General features: G+C 33.5%; 1 protein-coding gene across 5 annotated transcripts in view; it reads right to left on the minus strand.

The window, feature by feature from the left end:
• Positions 1-25,886, minus strand: part of mroh1 (maestro heat like repeat family member 1) — a 163,653-nt gene that overhangs the window by 55,565 nt on the left and 82,202 nt on the right. For 3 of the 5 annotated variants that reach the window (XM_062966905.1, XM_062966904.1, XM_062966908.1), the window contains exons 20-23: positions 25,067-25,189; positions 20,021-20,167; positions 19,889-19,915; positions 774-896 (exon numbers count right to left, since the gene is read on the minus strand). In XM_062966905.1, the coding sequence (XP_062822975.1) occupies positions 774-896; positions 19,889-19,915; positions 20,021-20,167; positions 25,067-25,189 (420 nt within the window). The remainder of the gene's footprint in view (positions 1-773; positions 897-19,888; positions 19,916-20,020; positions 20,168-25,066; positions 25,190-25,886) is intronic. The other 2 variants (XM_062966906.1, XM_062966907.1) reach the window with 2 other exon arrangements.

Here is a 25,886-nt window from a genome sequence, read left to right on the forward strand (position 1 = left end):
AGGCCCTTTCCTTTCCCCCCTCGGCCGCTTGAGGAGGAAAAGGAAGGGGCCTGAGGCTGTTAGGAATGGTGGGAGTTGCAATCCAAAATATCTGGAGAGAAGGCCCAAGTTTGCCCCCCGGCTCTGGAACTCGCTCCCCAGGGAAATCAGGCAAGCCCCCACCCTGGTAGCATTCAGAAAGAGCTTGAAAACCTGGCTCTTGACTCAAGCCTTTAGATAAAGATTGCTAATCCAGAAGCAATCTGTATCTGTGACCATTCTTGTACCGGTTTGCACTTTTTCCCTTTGTCAACTCGAAATAGACACAGTAGGGTCTATTCCCATCCCAATTTGCACTTCCAGAATTTGCAGCACTTTATCAGTCACCTCGTGTCTACAATATTTATAGGGTGCACCTTACCCAGTCTACTTTTACAATCTCTCTGTTTTAATCCATGTTTTTATTAGTTCTTGTTTTTTATTGGCTAATGTTTTATTTTATTTTATTTTATTGTGCAAGTTGTTGTCTATTGCTGTGTTTTATACTGCTACTGTTTTTATTCGGGCTTGGCCCCATGTAAGCCGCCCTGAGTCCCCTCCGGGGAGATAGAGGCGGGGTATAAAAATAAAGTTATTATTATTATTATTATTATTATTATTGCCCATGCCTGTGCTACACTGATGCTGCTGCTGGTTGGCCATTTTAAACTCTTTCTCCTCTTTCAAATGATCTCAACACAGGACCGCAGCCAGAGGTTTTGAACCCAGGCCTCCCTCCACGTGCTGCCGCTTACCGTCATCTGCAAAACGAGCTCTGCCTTCCGGGAGAAGGAGAAGTCCCCGGACTGGTCGCTGGCGCAAATGGCCTGGCAGATCATGCAGACGCTCCGGATGAGGCACAGCTTCAGGGTCAAGTCCTGCGGAGAGAAGAAGGGGGGGGGGGGCGGCAGGAGAGTGACCGTGGGCTGGACACAGGCAAGGAGGGCCACAGGATTGCTGGGCACCTGCGGCAGCTTAAACACCACAGGAAGACTTATAGAAGTTGAGTCTCCTTTGTCCAAAATGCTTAGTGTGATGACTCATGGGCCTTGTAGTCCCATTCCTAGTACTGTTGTGACTGACGAAGAGGAGAACTTGGGTTTTCCACCATTTCAGCCAGAAAAGGAACCAATTCAGCCAGAAATTGAGCCTTTGCACCTGCAGGAGGCTTGTCTTCCAGAAATCTCCCAAACAAGCCCGGAGTCAAGTTCTCCCCCTTTTTTGCGCCGTAATTATTATCTCCAGCAGAAAGGGATGCAACAGGCTAATCGTAGGAGTTTGAGAATAGCAGCAAAGCATTCAGATGATTAAGCCTGTTCCCATGAGAAGTTTTAGGGAGTCATACATCTGGACACAGAGATTGACTTTCGTTTCTGGTTCCCCAGAGAAGCGTTCTCTGGTGGGGAAAACAAGGCCTATTTAGGTTCCTTGCCCCCGGAAGGATCTTGCGGAGTCAATTCGTCAGCTACCGGAGCAAGTTGTGTGTGGACAGCGCGCTCCGTTTCCAAGCCTTCGCTCCGTTTCCAAGCCTCGTTCCTGTTTCAAGCCTTGTTCCTGATTCCAAGCCTTCGCTCCTGTTTCCAAGCCTTCGTTCTCGTCTCCAGCCTTTGTTTACCTCCACGGACCTTGCCTTGATTTCCAGGACTCAGCCTTGCCTTGTTCCCCGGATTTTGCCAAGTATTTCCACGGACCTTGTTCTTGCTCCTCGTTACCTTGTTGCCTTGAATCAAGCCTTGCGTTCCAAGTATCAAGTTATTTCCTAGCCTTGCTCAAGTTCACGGACTAAAGGACCTTGTCATCTCCCCTCACTTTGCCTGGCAAAGTGAGTGTTTCGGTTATTGGATTACAACTTTGGACCTTAATATTTCATATTGGACATTGTTTCTTTGGACTAATTTGGACCTTTCCTGAAAGGTCTATTTCTGGACTATTTTCTACACTTGTTTTTATTAACTTTATATACTCCTTCAATAAAGATATTAGATAGATTCTGGCCTCTGTGTATGGTTATTGGTGCCCTGCAGCCTGGGTCCTGACACTTGGGACGAGAAGGGTTCCGGATTTTGGAATATGTGCATACACGTAATGGGATGGATACTCATGGAGATGCAATGCAAGTCGCCACACAAATTGCGAATACAAGTTGAGTCTCCCTTAGCCAAACTGCTTGGGACAAGAAGTGTTTTTGGGCTTTGGAATAATAATAATAATAAAACTTTATTTATAACCCGCCACCATCTCCCCGATGGGGACTCGGGGCGGCTTACATGGGGCCATGCCCAGACACCATACAATATAACAAAATAAAACAATATATCATAACACAATATAATAGTACAAAAATAATCATATACATTACAACACAAATCAGAGCAGACAGGGCGGGCCACATGAACATTTAATTAAAAACTCGGGAGAGAGAGGCATATAAATAAAGAGAACAGGGGTATAAGATGGAACAGTCCAAACAGTCCAAAGGATAAAATCCAAGGGGAGTAATCAAAAAGGTATATAACATTTACTCCCCGAATATTTGCATATCACATAGTGCAGGGGTCCCCAAACTTTTTAAACAGGGGGCCAGTTCACAATCCTTCAGACCATTGGAGGGCCGGACTATAGTTGGCCACCGAGCAATAAGGAAGCTGACGAAACCATTGATCATCTCCTCAGCTGCTGTAAGAAAATTGCACAGACAGACTACAAACAGAGGCACAACTGTGTGGCCCAAATGATCCATTGGAACTTATGCCTCAAGCACCACCTCCCAGCAGCAAAGAACTGGTGGGATCACAAACCAGCAAAGGTCGTGGAAAATGAACACGCAAAGATACTGTGGGACTTCCGAATCCAGACTGACAAAGTTCTGGAACACAACACACCAGATATCACAGTTGTGGAAAAGAACAAGGTTTGGATCATTGATGTTGCCATCCCAGGTGACAGTCGCATTGACGAAAAACAACAGGAGAAACTCAGCCGCTCTCAGGACCTCAAGATTGAACTTCAAAGACTCTGGCAGAAACCAGTGCAGGTGGTCCCAGTGGTGATGGGCACACTGGGTGCCGTGCCAAAAGATCTCAGCCGGCATTTGGAAACAATAGGCATTGACAAAATTACAATCTGCCACCTGCAAAAGGCCACCTTACTGGGATCTGCGCGCATCATCCGAAAATACATCACACAGTCCTAGACATTTGGGAAGTGTTCGACTTGTGGTTTTGTGAAACGAAATCCAGCATATCTATCTTGTTTGCTGTGTCATAATAAAATAATAATAATAATAATAATAATAATAATAATAATAAAAAAGAGGGTTGGAAGAGACTCCTTGGGCCATTGAGTCCAACCCCCTTCTGCCTTTGTGCACCAAAAGCACAAGCAAAGCACCCCTGACAGATGGCCACCCAGACTCAATGCTAATAATAATAATAATAATAATAATAATAATAATAATAATAATAATAATAAAGAGGGTTGGAAGAGACCCCTTGGGCCATTGAGTCCAATCCCTTTCTGCCTTTGTGCACTGAAAGCACAAGCAAAGCACCCCTGACAGATGGCCACCCAGACTCAATGCTAATAATAATAATAATAATAATAATAATAATAATAATAATAACAATAAAGAGGGTTGGAAGAGACCCCTTGGGCCATTGAGTCCAACCCCCTTCTGCCTCTGGCACCAAAAGCACAAGCAAAGCACCCCTGACAGATGGCCACCCAGACTCAATGCTAATAATAATAATAATAATAATAATAATAATAATAATAATAACAACAATAAAGAGGGTTGGAAGAGACCCCTTGGGCCATTGAGTCCAACCCCCTTCTGCCTCTGGCACCAAAAGCACAAGCAAAGCACCCCTGACAGATGGCCACCCAGACTCAATGCTAATAATAATAATAATAATAATAATAATAATAATAATAATAATAATAACAATAAAGAGGGTTGGAAGAGACCCCTTGGGCCATTGAGTCCACCCCCCTTCTGCCTTTGTGCACCAAAAGCACAAGCAAAGCACCCCTGACAGATGGCCACCCAGACTCAATGCTAATAATAATAATAATAATAATAATAATAATAATAATAATAAAGAGGGTTGGAAGAGACCCCTTGGGCCATTGAGTCCAACCCCCTTCTGCCTCTGGCACCAAAAGCACAAGCAAAGCACCCCTGACAGATGGCCACCCAGACTCAATGCTAATAATAATAATAATAATAATAATAATAATAATAATAATAACAATAAAGAGGGTTGGAAGAGACCCCTTGGGCCATTGAGTCCAACCCCCTTCTGCCTCTGGCACCAAAAGCACAAGCAAAGCACCCCTGACAGATGGCCACCCAGACTCAATGCTAATAATAATAATAATAATAATAATAATAATAATAATAATAATAATAATAAAGAGGGTTGGAAGAGACCCCTTGGGCCATTGAGTCCAACCCCCTTCTGCCTCTGGCACCAAAAGCACAAGCAAAGCACCCCTGACAGATGGCCACCCAGACTCAATGCTAATAATAATAATAATAATAATAATAATAATAATAATAACAATAAAGAGGGTTGGAAGAGACCCCTTGGGCCATTGAGTCCAACCCCCTTCTGCCTCTGGCACCAAAAGCACAAGCAAAGCACCCCTGACAGATGGCCACCCAGACTCAATGCTAATAATAATAATAATAATAATAATAATAATAATAATAATAACAACAATAAAGAGGGTTGGAAGAGACCCCTTGGGCCATTGAGTCCAACCCCCTTCTGCCTCTGGCACCAAAAGCACAAGCAAAGCACCCCTGACAGATGGCCACCCAGACTCAATGCTAATAATAATAATAATAATAATAATAATAATAATAATAATAATAATAATAAAGAGGGTTGGAAGAGACCCCTTGGGCCATTGAGTCCAACCCCCTTCTGCCTCTGGCACCAAAAGCACAAGCAAAGCACCCCTGACAGATGGCCACCCAGACTCAATGCTAATAATAATAATAATAATAATAATAATAATAATAATAATAACAATAAAGAGGGTTGGAAGAGACCCCTTGGGCCATTGAGTCCAACCCCCTTCTGCCTCTGGCACCAAAAGCACAAGCAAAGCACCCCTGACAGATGGCCACCCAGACTCAATGCTAATAATAATAATAATAATAATAATAATAATAATAATAATAATAAAGAGGGTTGGAAGAGACCCCTTGGGCCATTGAGTCCAACCCCCTTCTGCCTCTGGCACCAAAAGCACAAGCAAAGCACCCCTGACAGATGGCCACCCAGACTCAATGCTAATAATAATAATAATAATAATAATAATAATAATAACAATAAAGAGGGTTGGAAGAGACCCCTTGGGCCATTGAGTCCAACCCCCTTCTGCCTCTGGCACCAAAAGCACAAGCAAAGCACCCCTGACAGATGGCCACCCAGACTCAATGCTAATAATAATAATAATAATAATAATAATAATAATAATAAAGAGGGTTGGAAGAGACCCCTTGGGCCATTGAGTCCAACCCCCTTCTGCCTCTGGCACCAAAAGCACAAGCAAAGCACCCCTGACAGATGGCCACCCAGACTCAATGCTAATAATAATAATAATAATAATAATAATAATAATAACAATAAAGAGGGTTGGAAGAGACCCCTTGGGCCATTGAGTCCAACCCCCTTCTGCCTTTGTGCACCAAAAGCACAAGCAAAGCACCCCTGACAGATGGCCACCCAGACTCAATGCTAATAATAATAATAATAATAATAATAATAATAATAATAATAACAATAAAGAGGGTTGGAAGAGACCCCTTGGGCCATTGAGTCCAATCCCCTTCTGCCTCTGGCACCAAAAGCACAAGCAAAGCACCCCTGACAGATGGCCACCCAGACTCAATGCTAATAATAATAATAATAATAATAATAATAAAAAAGAGGGTTGGAAGAGACCCCTTGGGCCATTGAGTCCAACCCCCTTCTGCCTCTGGCACCAAAAGCACAAGCAAAGCACCCCTGACAGATGGCCACCCAGACTCAATGCTAATAATAATAATAATAATAATAATAATAATAATAATAATAATAATAATACGAAATCCAGCATATCGATCTTGTTTGCTGTGTCATAATAAAGTAATAATACTAATGGTTGTAAGAGAAGAAGAGACCCCTTGGGTCATTTAGCCCAACCCCCTTGTGCCTTGGGGGCCGGATAAATGGCTTCGATGGGCCGCATCTGGCCTCCGGGCCTTAGTTTGGGGACCCCTGACATAGTGTAATGGTGTATTCCTAAAGATGGGATCCAAGTCTCTACACAAAATGTATTTATATTTCCTTATACACATAGCAATGCCAATACAAGTTGAGTCTCCCTTATCCGAAATGCTTGGGACGAGAAGTGTTTTGGGTTTTGGAATATGTGCATCTCCCTTATTCAAACCACTTGGGACGAGAAGTGTTTTCAATTTTGGAATATGTGCACATTGCATATTGCAATGGGGTATTCTTGGCGATGGGATGCAAGTCTCCACACAAAATGTATTTATGTCTGATTATATACATAGCAATGCCAATAAATTCAAGTTGAGTCTCCCTTATCCAAAATGCTTGGGAAGAGACATGTTTTGGGTTCTGGAATATGTACATACACATGTGCATCTCCCTTATCCAAAATGCTTGGATAACATGAAATGTGTTCTGTTTTGAAATATCTGCACATTGCCTATTGTGATGGGGTATTCTTAGAGATGGGCGCAAGTCTCCACACAAAATATATTTATGTTTCGTTACACACATAGTAATACCAATACAAGTTGAGTCCTCTCTTATCCGAAATGCTTGAGACGAGAAGTGTTTTGGACTTTGGAGTATATGCATACTAGGCTTGATCGATCCACGAAAAATTTGATTCTAAACTCGTTTCAAAACTAGAGGGGGGCAGCTTTTCGTTTCTGATGGTATTTCCGAATTTGGCCCCCCAAAAATTTCGAAATTAACGAAAATTCGTTATTTTCTAAATTAATTCGTTAATGGCGGACGCGCATGCGCAATTCCCAAAAACAGCACAGAGGGAGAGGACTTTACAGGACTCTCCCACCCTCATTTTTTGAGTGATCTTCTTCCAACTTGGTACAGTGGTAGAACACATTTAACACTGATAGCTCACCAAAATTTGGAACGTTTCCCTTATCCTCTGATTTTTGGCGAATTTTCATAGCTTTTATAATAAACCATTTTTTAATAATTGCAGAAATCTGTTCCTGCTTTGAAAGTCTTATTTCCTGTTAAATTGGGTTGTCTTTACTGTGAAAGTCATTGTTCTACTTCAGAAACTTTGTTTTTGTGGCTGAAACTTTGTTAAATTGGTGTGTGTGTGATATATACTGTGTATATATATATATAGTCCCTGCATATGTGTGTGTGTGTGTGTATAGGTAAAGGTAAAGGTATCCCTTGACGTTAAGTTCAGTCATGTCTGACTCTGGGGGTTGGTGCTCATCTCCATTTCTAAGCCCAAGAGCCAGTGTTGTCCATAGACACCTCCAAGGTCATGTGGCCGGCATGACTACATGGAGTGCCATTACCTTCCCGCCAGAGCGGTACCTATTGATCTACTCACATTGGCATGTTTTCAAGCTGCTAGGTTGGCAGAAGCTGGAGCTAACAGCGGGCACTCACTCTGCTCCCGGGATTTGAACCTGGGACCTTTCGGTCTGCAAGTTCAGCAGCTCAGTGCTTTAACACACTTCGCCATCGGGGCTCATGTATATATAATATACATACACATACACACAATGTGGAGAATATGTGGAAAGGTAGATAGATAAGTTGGGAGCCACAGCTAAGGCACCTTCCTGGGAGCAAGGTCTAATAATAATAATAATAATAATAATAATAATAATAATAATAATAATAATAATAAATCCCTTACAATATCCAAGATGGGTACCATTATTGGCAGAGAAAGCCAAGCTGTAGGAGTTGAAATCCAATCATTTATCCTCCCTATAGAATCAATTTTATATGCATTTTTAGCTTCAGAAAAGCTAAAATCAGGACAGTAAAAGAACAACACCCAGAAAATGGGAATTCCAGACAGGAAACAATCAGGGCCAGCTAATACCTCCCAACAAAGGATTCCCCCAGGTAGGAAGCAGCCAGGCTTTGAAGCTGCAAGGCTATTCAATGCTAATCAAGGTGACCAATTGCAACATTCACACTTGCCTCCCACAGACAAGAGTTCTTTCTCCCACCCTGGACCTTCCACAGATATATAAACCCCACTTGCCTAGCTTCGCACAGACGTCAAAACCTCACCGCCGGGCCCCTCTCTGTCTCTCTCGGTCTCTCCATTCCCGGCTCCATCCGCCGCCTTCCCGCCTCACAGAGAGACACCAGGCCATTTCCCCCCTCCGTCTTCCTCCTCCTCCTCCTCGGCCTCCTTCCCCCTCGCCCCCTCCCATTGGCTGAGCCCGTGACGCCCCTTTTGCTGAGGGGCAAAAGGAAAGGGCCTGAATGGTTTGGGTGATTTGCAAAAGCTTTTTTTTCCTAACGAAGAAAACGACGACATAACGAAAAACGGCCTCTCGCGATTCGAAACCGCGATATCAGACGTGTGGACAACCAATGCTTCAAAATTGCTTCAAAACAAATGAAAATAACGAATTAATAACGGTTAACGGGGAAAACGAATTATTTGAGCAAGCCTAATGCATACACATAATGGGGTATTCTTGGAGATGGGATCCAGGTCTCCACACAAAATGTATTTATGTTTCAAGAATTACATGGCCTGATGTCAACTTTATGCACAATAGTAAAGGGTTGTGCGCATGAAACCAAGTTTGTGTACATTCATACAAACCTGGATGATAAAAACAAGGCCGAAGAGGCTGAGAGAGAGTTTTTATCCGCGAGCTGTGACTATATTGGTTTCACACTGGTGTGGCATTTGGGGCTGTGCAATAGAGATCAGAACGTGGAAGGATGGGTGTTTTTGTTTTTCTACATATACCCTGTTTCCCCGAAAATAAGACAGTGTCTTATATTAACTTTTGCTCCCAAAGAGGCGCTAGGTCTTATTTTCAGGGGATGTCTTATTTTTCCACGAAGAAGAATTCACATTTATGGTTGAATTTTTAAAAAATGAAAATGTATTATCTACTGTACAGTAGTTGTCATCACAAACCATCATAACCAAACTGTGAATCCTTTCAAGAATTTCTATATTATACTAGCTGTGCCCGGCCACGCGTTGCTGTGACAAAGTGGTGGTGGTATTGGTTAAAAATTGTTGTGTAATTTTTATTTGACATTATTTGCATTTTTTATTAATTTTATTGTAAGTTATATTTTTATTTATTATATATTTTTATTTTCTTGTATTATTTTTAGTTATTTTCTGTTATTATAGTATTTTATGGTATTAATTTTTAGTGTTTTTTATTATTTTTTATTGGGTTGCTAGGAGACCAAGTTGGAGGAGCTTAGCTTTCTAACTGGCAGCAATTGGATAAAAGCAATTATTCCTCTCTCTCTCTAATTAGGACTTTATTTTTCTTTTCTTTTTGTTGTATCAACCTAGTGGCATGGATGATGGGTTGTGTTGTCAAATTTCGAGGTTGGGGGGCCTGTAGTTTTGTTGTTTTGTGGGTCGCCGTGATGCCATCACTCTTTTATATATATAGATTTTATCGTTATACTGTTTTTAAATTACTGTTTTAAATTTCTGTTTGTATGTAAATTTATGTTGTTGTTGGGCTTGTCCCTGTGCAAGCTGCCCTGAGTCCCTTCTGGGAGATGGAGGTGGGATACAAGAATAAAGTTATTATATTATTATTATTATTATTTCTTGTTACTACCTTTGTTTCCATGTACAACAATCTATGGTATGTACATTTACCGATCCGGCATGCTTCCAAACAAAAACTTTGCTAGGTCTTACTTTCGGGGGAGGCCTTATATTTAGCATTTCAGCAAAACCTCTACTAGGTCTTATTTTCTGGGGATGTCTTATTTTTCCATGAAGAAGAATTCAAATGTATTGATAAACAAAAATATGAACATTTATTATATACTGTACAATAGTTGTCATCACAAACCAGCATAACCAGACAAACTGTGAATCCTATCAAGAATTTCTTGTTACTACCAATATTTCCATGTACAACACTCTATGGTATGTACATTTACTAATCCTGCATGCTCTGGTGTTCTGTTCATTGGGCATGCTTCCAAACACAAACTTTGCTAGGTCTTACTTTCGGGGGAGGCCTTATATTTAGCAATTCAGCAAAACCTCTACTAGGTCTTATTTTCTGGGGATGTCTTATTTTCGGGGAAACAGGGTATGATGCGCATTTAGGGTGGCATTTAATTTCGTTGTACAATGTCAACAAAGTTATTCCATTCCATTCTATGGAAACATCAAAAAGCCACCCAATCTTGGAGCCTTCCCCACAGAGGTTAGTGCAAACAAAGCCAGAAGGAAAAGACGTTAGTGAGACATGAGAAGGACCCTGACCCCCAAAAACCTCCCCAGACCCAATGGTTTGCCAGAATTGGAAGTACGGACTTTTCCTGTATCTCAAGGGTTGCATCATAGAGACCTATTCGGTTCCCTGCAGCCCCCCAAAAAGGCACCGATTTTGGCTAAAAATCTGTAGGAAACGCGTTGACAGTGGTTTTGCAATGTGTTGGAACTCAACCACATCCTGCACAAGGCTGTAGTCCTCATCAAGGACGAGTTAGTCGGCAGGGAAAGCCCTTCCCCAGTGGCCTCTCGCGCTATTCATAACTCAGGAACAAAAACGGTGTTACGTAATGTTATTATTTACTTATAAATAAATAATAACATTGCGTGACACCGTTTTTGTAAGTAAATGGTCAGTAAGTAAATGGTACCCATATATGGTGGAGCAAATGGAATTTGAAATTATGATTGTGAAACTAAATGTTGTAAAAACTAATGAAAACAGAACAAGAGAAATGGAAGAAAGATGGACAAGGGTAAAGAACTATATCATGAATCAATCCGGAGATCAAGCTGTAAGAAACAAGATACAAATGTTATTTAGTATATAGGATGGAAATGGATAAAGATAAAGATATAAAGATTGTCTCACAAAGAAACAAATATGTAAAAAGAAAATAATCCTCGCGTTGGTGGTGGGAATTGTAAATGTTTTGCATGTCTACGGTATGTATTTTTTGTGTTTAAAAAAATAAAAAATCTGTATATAAAAAAAACGTAATGTTATTATTATTATTATCATTATTGGATAATTCTCTCACACCAGAAGTGACTTGCAGTTTCTCAAGTCGCTCCTGACATGGAAAAAAGATCACTTTTACAGTAGAGTCCAACCTTCGCTTATCCAACATTCTGTATTATCCAACGCAGTCTGCCTTTTATTTGTCAGTGTTTTTGTAGTCAGTGTTTTCAATACGTTGCGATTTTTTGCTGCTAAATTTATAAATACAGTAATTATTACAAAATATTGCCATGTGTTGAACTGCTTTTTCTGTCAATTTGTTCTAAAACTTGATATTTTAATTATTAATTTGTAAAAGCATAATGTAATTTGATGTTTAATAGGCTTTTCCTTAACCCTCCCTTATTATCCAACATTTTCACTGATCCAACATTCTGCCAGCCCGTTTATGTTGGATAAGCGAGACTCTACTGTATTATGTTTGTTACATAGTGTTGTTGTTATTATTATTATTATTATTATTATTATTATTATTATTATTATAGCTATATTTATGATATGTTTATGGTTATGTTTATTGTTATGCTCAGTATTATGTTTAGTGTTAAGCTTATTATTATGTCTAGTATTATGTTTATCGTTATGTTTACTGTATTATGTTTGTTACACAGTGTTATTATTATTGTTATTGTCATTAATATTATAGCTATACTTATATGTTTATGGTTATGTTTACTGTATTATGTTTTTTACACAGTGTTATTATTATTGTGATTATCATTAATATTATAGCTATACTTATATGTTTATGGTTATGTTTATTGTTATGCTCAGTATTGTGCTTAGTGTTAAGCTTATTATTATGTCTAGTATTAAGATTATCGTTATGTTTACTATATTATGTTTGTTACACAGTGTTATTATTATTGTTATTGTTATTAATATTATTATAGCTATATTTATGATATGTTTATGTTTATTGTTATGCTCAGTATTACGCTTAGTGTTAAGCTTATTATTATGTCTAGTATTATGTTTATCATTATGTTTACTGTATTATTTTTATTACAAAGTGTTATTATTATTGTTATTAATATTATTACAGCTGTATTTATGATATGTTTATGGTTATATTTATTGTTATGCTCAGTATTACGCTTAGTGTTAAGCTTATTATTATGTCTAGTATTATGTTTATCGTTATGTTTACTGTATTATTTTTGTTACACAGTGTTATTATTATTATTGTTATTATTATTATAGCTATATTTATGATATGTTTATGTTTATTGTTATGCTCAGTATTACGCTTAGTGTTAAGCTTATTATTATGTCTAGTATTATGTTTATCGTTATGTTTACTGTATTATGTTTGTTACACAGTGTTATTGTTATTAAAATTATAGCTATATTTATGATATGTTTATGGTTATGTTTATGGTTATGTTTGTGCATATACTTATTGTTATGCTCATTGTTATGCTCAGTGTTAAGCTTATTATTGTGTCTAGTATTATGTTTATCGTTATGTTTACTGAATTATGTTTGTTACAGTGTTGTTATTGTTATTGTTATTATTATAGCTATATTTATGATATGTTTATGGTAATGTTTATTGTTATGTTCATTATGCTCACTGTTATGCTTAGTGTTAGGCTTATTATTGTGTCTAGTATTATGTTTATCGTTATGTTTACTGTATTATGTTTGTTACAGTGTTGTTATTATTATTATTATAGCTATGTTTATGATATGTTTATTGTTATGTTCATTATGCTCATTGTTATGCTTAGTATTAAGCTTATTATTGTGTCTAGTATTATGTTTATCGTTATGTTTACTGTATTATGTTTGTTACAGTGTTGTTATTGTTATTATTATTATAGCTATGTTTATGATATGTTTATTGTTATGTTTATTGTTATGTTCATTATGCTCATTGTTATGCTTAGTGTTAGGCTTATTATTGTGTCTAGTATTATGTTTATCGTTATGTTTACTGTATTATGTTTGTTACAATGTTATTATTATTATTATAGCTATATTTATGATATGTTTATTGTTATGTTCATTATGCTCATTGTTATGCTTAGTGTTAGGCTTATTATTGTGTCTAGTATTATGTTTATCGTTATGTTTACTGTATTATGTTTGTTACAATGTTATTATTATTATAGCTATATTTATGATATGTTTACTGTTATGTTCATTATGCTCATTGTTATGCTTAGTGTTAAGCTTATTATTGTGTCTAGTATTATGTTTATCGTTATGTTTACTGTATTATGTTTGTTACAATGTTATTATTATTATAGCTATATTTATGATATGTTTACTGTTATGTTCATTATGCTCATTGTTATGCTTAGTGTTAGGCTTATTATTGTGTCTAGTATTATGTTTATCGTTATGTTTACTGTATTATGTTTGTTACAGTGCTGTTATTATTATTATTATAGCTATATTTATGATATGTTTATTGTTATGTTCATTATGCTCATTGTTATGCTTAGTGTTAGGCTTATTATTGTGTCTAGTATTATGTTTATCGTTATGTTTACTGTATTATGTTTGTTACAATGTTATTATTATTATAGCTATATTTATGATATGTTTATTGTTATGTTCATTATGCTCATTGTTATGCTTAGTGTTAAGCTTATTATTGTGTCTAGTATTATGTTTATCGTTATGTTTACTGTATTATGTTTGTTACAATGTTATTATTATTATTATAGCTATATTTATGATATGTTTACTGTTATGTTCATTATGCTCATTGTTATGCTTAGTGTTAGGCTTATTATTGTGTCTAGTATTATGTTTATCGTTATGTTTACTGTATTATGTTTGTTACAATGTTATTATTATTATAGCTATATTTATGATATGTTTACTGTTATGTTCATTATGCTCATTGTTATGCTTAGTGTTAGGCTTATTATTGTGTCTAGTATTATGTTTATCGTTATGTTTACTGTATTATGTTTGTTACAATGTTATTATTATTATTATAGCTATATTTATGATATGTTTATTGTTATGTTCATTATGCTCATTGTTATGCTTAGTGTTAAGCTTATTATTGTGTCTAGTATTATGTTTATCGTTATGTTTACTGTATTATGTTTGTTACAATGTTATTATTATTCTTATAGCTATATTTATGATATGTTTATTGTTATGTTCATTATGCTCATTGTTATGCTTAGTGTTAAGCTTATTATTGTGTCTAGTATTATATTTATCGTTATGTTTACTGTATTATGTTTGTTACAATGTTATTATTATTATAGCTATATTTATGATATGTTTACTGTTATGTTCATTATGCTCATTGTTATGCTTAGTGTTAGGCTTATTATTGTGTCTAGTATTATGTTTATCGTTATGTTTACTGTATTATGTTTGTTACAATGTTATTATTATTATAGCTATATTTATAATATGTTTACTGTTATGTTCATTATGCTCATTGTTATGCTTAGTGTTAGGCTTATTATTGTGTCTAGTATTATGTTTATCGTTATGTTTACTGTATTATGTTTGTTACAATGTTATTATTATTATTATAGCTATATTTATGATATGTTTATTGTTATGTTCATTATGCTCATTGTTATGCTTAGTGTTAGGCTTATTATTGTGTCTAGTATTATGTTTATCGTTATGTTTACTGTATTATGTTTGTTACAGTGTTGTTATTGTTATTGTTATTATTATAGCTATATTTATGATATGTTTATGGTAATGTTTATTGTTATGTTCATTATGCTCATTGTTATGCTTAGTGTTAAGCTTATTATTGTGTCTAGTATTATGTTTATCGTTATGTTTACTGTATTATGTTTGTTACAATGTTATTATTATTATAGCTATATTTATGATATGTTTACTGTTATGTTCATTATGCTCATTGTTATGCTTAGTGTTAAGCTTATTATTGTGTCTAGTATTATGTTTATCGTTATGTTTACTGTATTATGTTTGTTACAGTGTTGTTATTATTCTTATAGCTATATTTATGATATGTTTACTGTTATGTTCATTATGCTCATTGTTATGCTTAGTGTTAGGCTTATTATTGTGTCTAGTATTATGTTTATCGTTATGTTTACTGTATTATGTTTGTTACAGTGCTGTTATTATTATTATTATAGCTATATTTATGATATGTTTATTGTTATGTTCATTATGCTCATTGTTATGCTTAGTGTTAGGCTTATTATTGTGTCTAGTATTATGTTTATCGTTATGTTTACTGTATTATGTTTGTTACAATGTTATTATTATTATAGCTATATTTATGATATGTTTATTGTTATGTTCATTATGCTCATTGTTATGCTTAGTGTTAAGCTTATTATTGTGTCTAGTATTATGTTTATCGTTATGTTTACTGTATTATGTTTGTTACAATGTTATTATTATTATAGCTATATTTATGATATGTTTACTGTTATGTTCATTATGCTCATTGTTATGCTTAGTGTTAGGCTTATTATTGTGTCTAGTATTATGTTTATCGTTATGTTTACTGTATTATGTTTGTTACAATGTTATTATTATTATAGCTATATTTATGATATGTTTATTGTTATGTTCATTATGCTCATTGTTATGCTTAGTGTTAAGCTTATTATTGTGTCTAGCATTATGTTTATCGTTATGTTTACTGTATTATGTTTGTTACAATGTTATTATTATTATAGCTATATTTATGATATGTTTATTGTTATGTTCATTATGCTCATTGTTATGCTTAGTGTTAAGCTTATTATTGTGTCTAGTATTATGTTTATCGTTATGTTTACTGTATTATGTTTGTTACAATGTTATTATTATTATAGCTATATTTATGATATGTTTACTGTTATGTTCATTATGCTCATTGTTATGCTTAGTGTTAGGCTTATTATTGTGTCTAGTATTATGTTTATCGTTATGTTTACTGTATTATGTTTGTTACAGTGCTGTTATTATTATTATTATAGCTATATTTATGATATGTTTATTGTTATGTTCATTATGCTCATTGTTATGCTTAGTGTTAGGCTTATTATTGTGTCTAGTATTATGTTTATCGTTATGTTTACTGTATTATGTTTGTTACAATGTTATTATTATTATTATAGCTATATTTATGATATGTTTATTGTTATGTTCATTATGCTCATTGTTATGTTTAGTGTTAGGCTTATTATTGTGTCTAGTATTATGTTTATCGTTATGTTTACTGTATTATGTTTGTTACAATGTTATTATTATTCTTATAGCTATATTTATGATATGTTTATTGTTATGTTCATTATGCTCATTGTTATGCTTAGTGTTAAGCTTATTATTGTGTCTAGTATTATGTTTATCGTTATGTTTACTGTATTATGTTTGTTACAATGTTATTATTATTATAGCTATATTTATGATATGTTTACTGTTATGTTCATTATGCTCATTGTTATGCTTAGTGTTAGGCTTATTATTGTGTCTAGTATTATGTTTATCGTTATGTTTACTGTATTATGTTTGTTACAGTGCTGTTATTATTATTATTATAGCTATATTTATGATATGTTTATTGTTATGTACATTATGCTCATTGTTATGCTTAGTGTTAGGCTTATTATTGTGTCTAGTATTATGTTTATCGTTATGTTTACTGTATTATGTTTGTTACAATGTTATTATTATTATAGCTATATTTATGATATGTTTATTGTTATGTTCATTATGCTCATTGTTATGCTTAGTGTTAAGCTTATTATTGTGTCTAGTATTATGTTTATCGTTATGTTTACTGTATTATGTTTGTTACAGTGCTGTTATTATTATTATTATAGCTATATTTATGATATGTTTATTGTTATGTTCATTATGCTCATTGTTATGCTTAGTGTTAGGCTTATTATTGTGTCTAGTATTATGTTTATCGTTATGTTTACTGTATTATGTTTGTTACAATGTTATTATTATTATAGCTATATTTATGATATGTTTACTGTTATGTTCATTATGCTCATTGTTATGCTTAGTGTTAGGCTTATTATTGTGTCTAGTATTATGTTTATCGTTATGTTTACTGTATTATGTTTGTTACAATGTTATTATTATTCTTATAGCTATATTTATGATATGTTTATTGTTATGTTCATTATGCTCATTGTTATGCTTAGTGTTAAGCTTATTATTGTGTCTAGTATTATGTTTATCGTTATGTTTACTGTATTATGTTTGTTACAATGTTATTATTATTCTTATAGCTATATTTATGATATGTTTATTGTTATGTTCATTATGCTCATTGTTATGCTTAGTGTTAAGCTTATTATTGTGTCTAGTATTATGTTTATCGTTATGTTTACTGTATTATGTTTGTTACAATGTTATTATTATTCTTATAGCTATATTTATGATATGTTTATTGTTATGTTCATTATGCTCATTGTTATGCTTAGTGTTAGGCTTATTATTGTGTCTAGTATTATGTTTATCGTTATGTTTACTGTATTATGTTTGTTACAATGTTATTATTATTCTTATAGCTATATTTATGATATGTTTATTGTTATGTTCATTATGCTCATTGTTATGCTTAGTGTTAAGCTTATTATTGTGTCTAGTATTATGTTTATCGTTATGTTTACTGTATTATGTTTGTTACAATGTTATTATTATTATAGCTATATTTATGATATGTTTACTGTTATGTTCATTATGCTCATTGTTATGCTTAGTGTTAGGCTTATTATTGTGTCTAGTATTATGTTTATCGTTATGTTTACTGTATTATGTTTGTTACAGTGCTGTTATTATTATTATTATTATAGCTATGTTTATGATATGTTTATGGTAATGTTTATTGTTATGTTCATTATGCTCATTGTTATGCTTAGTGTTAGGCTTATTATTGTGTCTAGTATTATGTTTATCGTTATGTTTACTTTATTATGTTTGTTACAGTGCTGTTATTATTATTATTATAGCTATATTTATGATATGTTTATTGTTATGTTCATTATGCTCATTGTTATGCTTAGTGTTAGGCTTATTATTGTGTCTAGTATTATGTTTATCGTTATGTTTACTGTATTATGTTTGTTACAGTGCTGTTATTATTATTATTATAGCTATATTTATGATATGTTTATTGTTATGTTCATTATGCTCATTGTTATGCTTAGTGTTAGGCTTATTATTGTGTCTAGTATTATGTTTATCGTTATGTTTACTGTATTATGTTTGTTACAATGTTATTATTATTCTTATAGCTATATTTATGATATGTTTATTGTTATGTTCATTATGCTCATTGTTATGCTTAGTGTTAGGCTTATTATTGTGTCTAGTATTATGTTTATTGTTATGTTTACTGTATTATGTTTGTTACAATGTTATTATTATTATAGCTATATTTATGATATGTTTATTGTTATGTTCATTATGCTCATTGTTATGCTTAGTGTTAGGCTTATTATTGTGTCTAGTATTATGTTTATCGTTATGTTTACTGTATTATGTTTGTTACAATGTTATTATTATTATTATAGCTATATTTATGATATGTTTATTGTTATGTTCATTATGCTCATTGTTATGCTTAGTGTTAGGCTTATTATTGTGTCTAGTATTATGTTTATCGTTATGTTTACTGTATTATGTTTGTTACAATGTTATTATTATTATAGCTATATTTATGATATGTTTATTGTTATGTTCATTATGCTCATTGTTATGCTTAGTGTTAGGCTTATTATTGTGTCTAGTATTATGTTTATCGTTATGTTTACTGTATTATGTTTGTTACAATGTTATTATTATTATTATAGCTATATTTATGATATGTTTATTGTTATGTTCATTATGCTCATTGTTATGCTTAGTGTTAGGCTTATTATTGTGTCTAGTATTATGTTTATCGTTATGTTTACTGTATTATGTTTGTTACAATGTTATTATTATTATAGCTATATTTATGATATGTTTATTGTTATGTTCATTATGCTCATTGTTATGCTTAGTGTTAGGCTTATTATTGTGTCTAGTATTATGTTTATTGTTATGTTTACTGTACTTTGTTTGTTACAGTGCTGTTATTTTTATCACCTCTGATGCAACGTAACACCACACGCAAATATCATCATCAAACCCCACCCCATGTATCACATTTCTACTATTCCCACACACTCTACCAATTATAATTGTTTATGCTTTCAACCCCGAGTTCCCAGGCTCTTCTATCTTCTTCTGCCAGGTGCTTCCAGGATTATTTATGTTATGACTCCAAGTCCAGGGCTTGGAAATTCAGCCCTGGGACTTGGTTCCATGACAGTTGTTATTGTTATTGTTATTATTATAGCTATATTTATGATATGTTTATGGTAATGTTTATTGTTATGTTCATTATGCTCATTGTTATGCTTAGTGTTAGGCTTATTATTGTGTCTAGTATTATGTTTATCGTTATGTCTACTTATGCCCTGCTTTTTCTCTTTTTCTCTTGCATTCCAGCGCAATCTAAGCCAAGGTTCCCCAGGGAAGGGCTTTCTCCCGCCGTCCGCGTCTCCTTCTCCAAAAAGTTTGTTAGAAAACAGAGAGAGAGAAGCAGGCGGAGAGGACAGAAGAGGGCGAGAGGGCCTTAGCACACTGTACCTTGGTTTCTACCTTTATTCCCAGAACCTGAACGAAATAAAAGGGAGACGGGCGTTAAGGCTTAGGCTGAGCACAGATTTCCTCCGTCCAAACCCCTTCCCCGTTTTCCCGCCTGGCGAAAGGAGGGCCCACCTTGGTGTTGAAGTAGAGGAAGATGTTGCGCAGGATGTCGGTCTCGATGCGGGCCAGCACCAGCTCCCTCGGGGCGTGTTTGGCCACGTGGCCGTAGCACAGGATCAGCGTGCTCTTGACCTTCTCCACCTCGTGGTCACTGCGGTCCTGCAAGGAAGCAAAGTAGGAAAGAAGGTATGTTGGAGTTTTGGATTGTGTAGTCTGAAATTTCACTTAGGGTTTAAAGCAGGGGTCCCCAAACTAAGGCCCGGGGGTCGGATGCGGCCCTCCGAGGTCATTTACCTGGCCCCTGCCCTCAGTTTTATAATATAATATATTGTATATACATATAATATAGATAATATTATAATGTAATACAATATAACACTAATACCATATAATAATATTAATTATGTATTCTATATTATATATAATCTATATATATAAAAGAGTGATGGCATCACGGCAACCCACAAAACAACAAAACTACAGGCCCCCCAACCTCGAAATTTGACAACACAACCCATCATCCGCGCCTCTAGGTTGATACAACAAAAAGCAAAGAAAAATAAAGTCCTAATTAGAGGGAGAGAAATAATTGTTTTTATCCAATTGCTTCCACTTAGAAGGCTCTAAGCTCTGCCCACTTGGTCTCCTAGCAACCCACTCAGCCCAGTGTTAATAAAAGAATAAAAAATAAAATAAATACAAATAATACAATAAAAAACACTAAAAAATTAATACAATAAAATACTATAACAAAATAACTAAAAATAATACAACAAAATAATAAAATATAACAAATAAAAAAGATAAGTTACAATAAAATTAATTTTAAAAAATACAAATAACATCAAATAAAAATTCCACAACAACTTTTAACTAATACCACCACCACTTTGCCACAGCAACGCGTGGCCGGGCACAGCTAGTATTACATATAATATTACAGTATAGTGGTATAGTTCAGTATAGTAATATATAATGCTAATATTGTGCTATGCTAATAATATCATATATTGTATGTACATATAATATTGATAATAATATTATAATGTAATACAATATAACACTAATACCATATAATAATATTAATTATATATTCTATATTATATATAATATTACATATAATATTACAGTATAGTGGTATAGTTCAGTATAGTAATATATAATGCTAATATTGTGCTATGCTAATAATATAATATATTGTATGTACATATAATATTGATAATAATATTATAATTTAATACAATATAACACTAATAATAATATCATATAATAATATTAATTATATATTCTATATTATATATAATATTACATATAATATTACAGTATAGTGGTATAGTTCACTATAGTAATATATAATGCTAATATTGTGCTATGCTAATAATATCATATATTGTATGTACATATAATATTGATAATAATATTATAATGTAATACAATATAACACTAATACCATATAATAATATTAATTATGTATTCTATATTATATATAATATTACATATAATATTACAGTATAGTGGTATAGTTCAGTATAGTAATATATAATGCTAATATTGTGCTATGCTAATAATATCATATATTGTATGTACATATAATATTGATAATAATATTATAATTTAATACAATATAACACTAATACCATATAATAATATTAATTATGTATTCTATATTATATATAATATTACATATAATATTACAGTATAGTGGTATAGTTCAGTATAGTAATATATAATGCTAATATTGTGCTATGCTAATAATATCATATATTGTATGTACATATAATATTGATAATAATATTATAATGTAATACAATATAACACTAATACCATATAATAATATTAATTATGTATTCTATATTATATATAATATTACATATAATATTACAGTATAGTGGTATAGTTCACTATAGTAATATATAATGCTAATATTGTGCTATGCTAATAATATCATATATTGTATGTACATATAATATTGATAATAATATTATAATGTAATACAATATAACACTAATACCATATAATAATATTAATTATGTATTCTATATTATATATAATATTACATATAATATTACAGTATAGTGGTATAGTTCAGTATAGTAATATATAATGCTAATATTGTGCTATGCTAATAATATCATATATTGTATGTACATATAATATTGATAATAATATTATAATGTAATACAATATAACACTAATACCATATAATAATATTAATTATGTATTCTATATTATATATAATATTACATATAATATTACAATATAGTGGTATAGTTCAGTATAGTAATATATAATGCTAATATTGTGCTATGCTAATAATATCATATATTGTATGTACATATAATATTGATAATAATATTATAATGTAATACAATATAACACTAATACCATATAATAATATTAATTATGTATTCTATATTATATATAATATTACATATAATATTACAGTATAGTGGTATAGTTCAGTATAGTAATATATAATGCTAATATTGTGCTATGCTAATAATATCATATATTGTATGTACATATAATATTGATAATAATATTATAATGTAATACAATATAACACTAATACCATATAATAATATTAATTATGTATTCTATATTATATATAATATTACATATAATATTACAGTATAGTGGTATAGTTCAGTATAGTAATATATAATGCTAATATTGTGCTATGCTAATAATATCATATATTGTATGTACATATAATATTGATAATAATATTATAATGTAATACAATATAACACTAATACCATATAATAATATTAATTATGTATTCTATATTATATATAATATTACATATAATATTACAGTATAGTGGTATAGTTCAGTATAGTAATATATAATGCTAATATTGTGCTATGCTAATAATATCATATATTGTATGTACATATAATATTGATAATAATATTATAATGTAATACAATATAACACTAATACCATATAATAATATTAATTATGTATTCTATATTATATATAATATTACATATAATATTACAGTATAGTGGTATAGTTCACTATAGTAATATATAATGCTAATATTGTGCTATGCTAATAATATCATATATTGTATGTACATATAATTTGTAAGCCACTCTGAGTCCCCTTTGGGGTGAGAAGGGTGTGATACAAATGTAGTAAATAAATGCAGTAAATAAATAAATAATAAATAAATACATTTTTGACTTAGGCTCGCCCAAAGTCTGAAATGACTTGAAGGCACACAACCACAACCACAACAACAACAACAACAACAACAACCCTAATTAACTTGACTATCTCATTGGCCAGAAGCAGGACCACAATTCCCATTGAAATCCTGATAAATGTATGTTGGTTAAAATTGTTTTTATTTTTAAATAATGTATTGTTCTTTCATTGTTCTTGTTGTTGTTGTTGTTGTTGTTTTTGCACTACAAATAAGACATGTGCAGTGTGCATCAGAATTTGTTTGTATTTTATTTTCAAATGATAATCCGGCCCCTCAACATTCTGAAGGATTGTGGACCGGCCCTCGGCTTAAAAAGTTTGAGGACCCCTGGTTTAAAGCAATGTGCAATGTAGTGCAGTATTCCAGTAGTGTAAGAGTTAAATGCATAGAGAGTGAGTTATTGCTAGAGGGAAACAGCGTGCAGTTTCTGGATGTTTTGCTCGGTCACAATCAATCTTGCCAGATGCTTAGATGAACCGCTCCGGCAGTGCTATGTAAATACTGTATATACGCGAGTATAAACCCAGTTTTTCAGCCCTTTTTAGGACTGAAAAAAACCCTCCTCGGCTTATACTTGGATGAGGGTCCTGGTGGGCTTATATTCAGGTTGTCTTATACTCAAGTATATATGGTACATTTATTATTTTTCTCTATTATTATTGGTATTGTTACATTTATTATTTTACTCTATTAATTATTATTACATTTATTATTTTACTCTATTTATTATTATCACATTTATTATTTTACTGCCTTTATTATTATTGTATTTTTATTTCACTCTATTACTATTAAAAGGATACATAAGCACATTGACATTGAAGAAGATAAAAATAATGATTTAATCAGAGTTGGACAGTCATATCTTAAATTACAGTTTGATGTAAAGATTCAAAAACATTTAAACTACGGATGCCTCAATTAATGTAATTTTATTGATATCTACAGTAGAGTCTCACTTATCCAACACTCGCTTATCCAACGTTCTGGATTATCCAACGCATTTTTGTAGTCAATTTTTTCAATATATCGTGATATTTTGGTGCTAAATTCGTAAATACAGTAATTACTATGTAGCATTACTATGTATTGAACTACGTTTTCTGTCAAATTTGTTGTTAAACATGATGTTTTGGTGCTTAATTTGTAAAATCATAACCTAATTTGATGTTTAATAGGCTTTTCCTTAATCTCTCCTTATTATCCAACATATTCGCTTATCCAACATTCTGACGGCCCATTTACGTTGGATAAGTGAGACTCTACTGTATTTTTATTTCTGAAATTTACCACCCTCGGCTTATACTGGAGTCAATCAAGGAGCGGTTAACACCACCCAAACAGAGGCAGCAACAGCCAGGCCACCTCTATGCAGATACCTTCACTGATTGACTTTGCAGCTGCCAGGCTACTCAATGCTATTCAAGTTTGCTAACTGCAACATTCACACTTACTTCAAACAGACAAGGGTTCTTTCTCCTACCCTGGACATCATTCCACAGATATATATTTGCCTCACTGCAAATCGCCATTTAGGATGCCATTAGCTACAGATGCAGGCAAAATGTCAGGAGAGAATGCTGCTGGGACATGGGCATACATTCAATACACCAAATACTGTATATGTAAGGTCATTGGTATTGATCAGGCATGGGCCAACTTCGGCCCTCCTCCGGGTGTTTTGGACTTCAACTCCCACCATTCCTAACCGCCTACCGGCGGTTAGGAATGGTGGGAGTTGAAGTCCAAAACACCCGGAGGAGGGCCGAAGTTGGCCCATGCCTGATATAGAAGCAGGTGGGTGTTTGGCTCTTGGAGAAGTACTGCGAAGCCCATCTCACCTTGAAGATGCTGAAGAGGCCTGCCGATTTCTTGAAGACGTCCGACTTGACGAACTCCTCCAGTTTGGCCAGGGTCTCGTCCAGGTGAGTGACCGCACAGAGGCCCAGGCAGGAGGCCAAGCCCTGGATGGGAAGCACATGGAGCAAAGGGTCAGACCGTCCAGACACTCCACACCCAGCAGAGTGGGCAACATGACATTGTAAGAGAGTTGAATGAAAAGTAATGCCTCCGCCTTCGTTACTTGGGTTTGGATGGGAGTATTTTAATAAATCAAACGCAGAAATAATTGTCAGAGTAATCTTCAGTGCAGCAGTAGTTGGAGTCAGTGGAATGGAGAATGAAGAGACATCAGAGACAATGGTAAAACTATATACAAGTTTTACTGTACAAGACAAACAGACTTGCAGACAATAGACACAGGACTCTCACTCTAGGCAAACAGAACAGAACTGAACTGATGCAATCAGTAATGCATACACACTTGTGTCTGGACACTCCCCAGTCCCAGCCACACATCAAGGTCAACACAGCTTCTTAGTAATTAACTCTTTCCAGACTATAGTACACTCTGGACGATGCAATCAGTATGCAATACAGGCAAGACACAAATTGCATTTAAACACTATCAATACACAAATCCCACATTAACAATAATCCCTAGAACGTGCTCTTTAACTACCACTATTCACTTTTCCACATCATCACCAGACAATTGGATACATTTCTGCCAACGATGAAAAAGTTTTCTGAAGCCGTCACGGAAGAAGTCGACACTCTGCTTCCGCGTCCAGCGTCTCGCAGTCCCCATTGTGCGCAGAT

The sequence above is a fragment of the Anolis carolinensis genome, unplaced genomic scaffold (genome assembly GCF_035594765.1).
Source record: "Anolis carolinensis isolate JA03-04 unplaced genomic scaffold, rAnoCar3.1.pri scaffold_40, whole genome shotgun sequence".
NCBI classification, from domain to species: domain Eukaryota; kingdom Metazoa; phylum Chordata; class Lepidosauria; order Squamata; family Dactyloidae; genus Anolis; species Anolis carolinensis.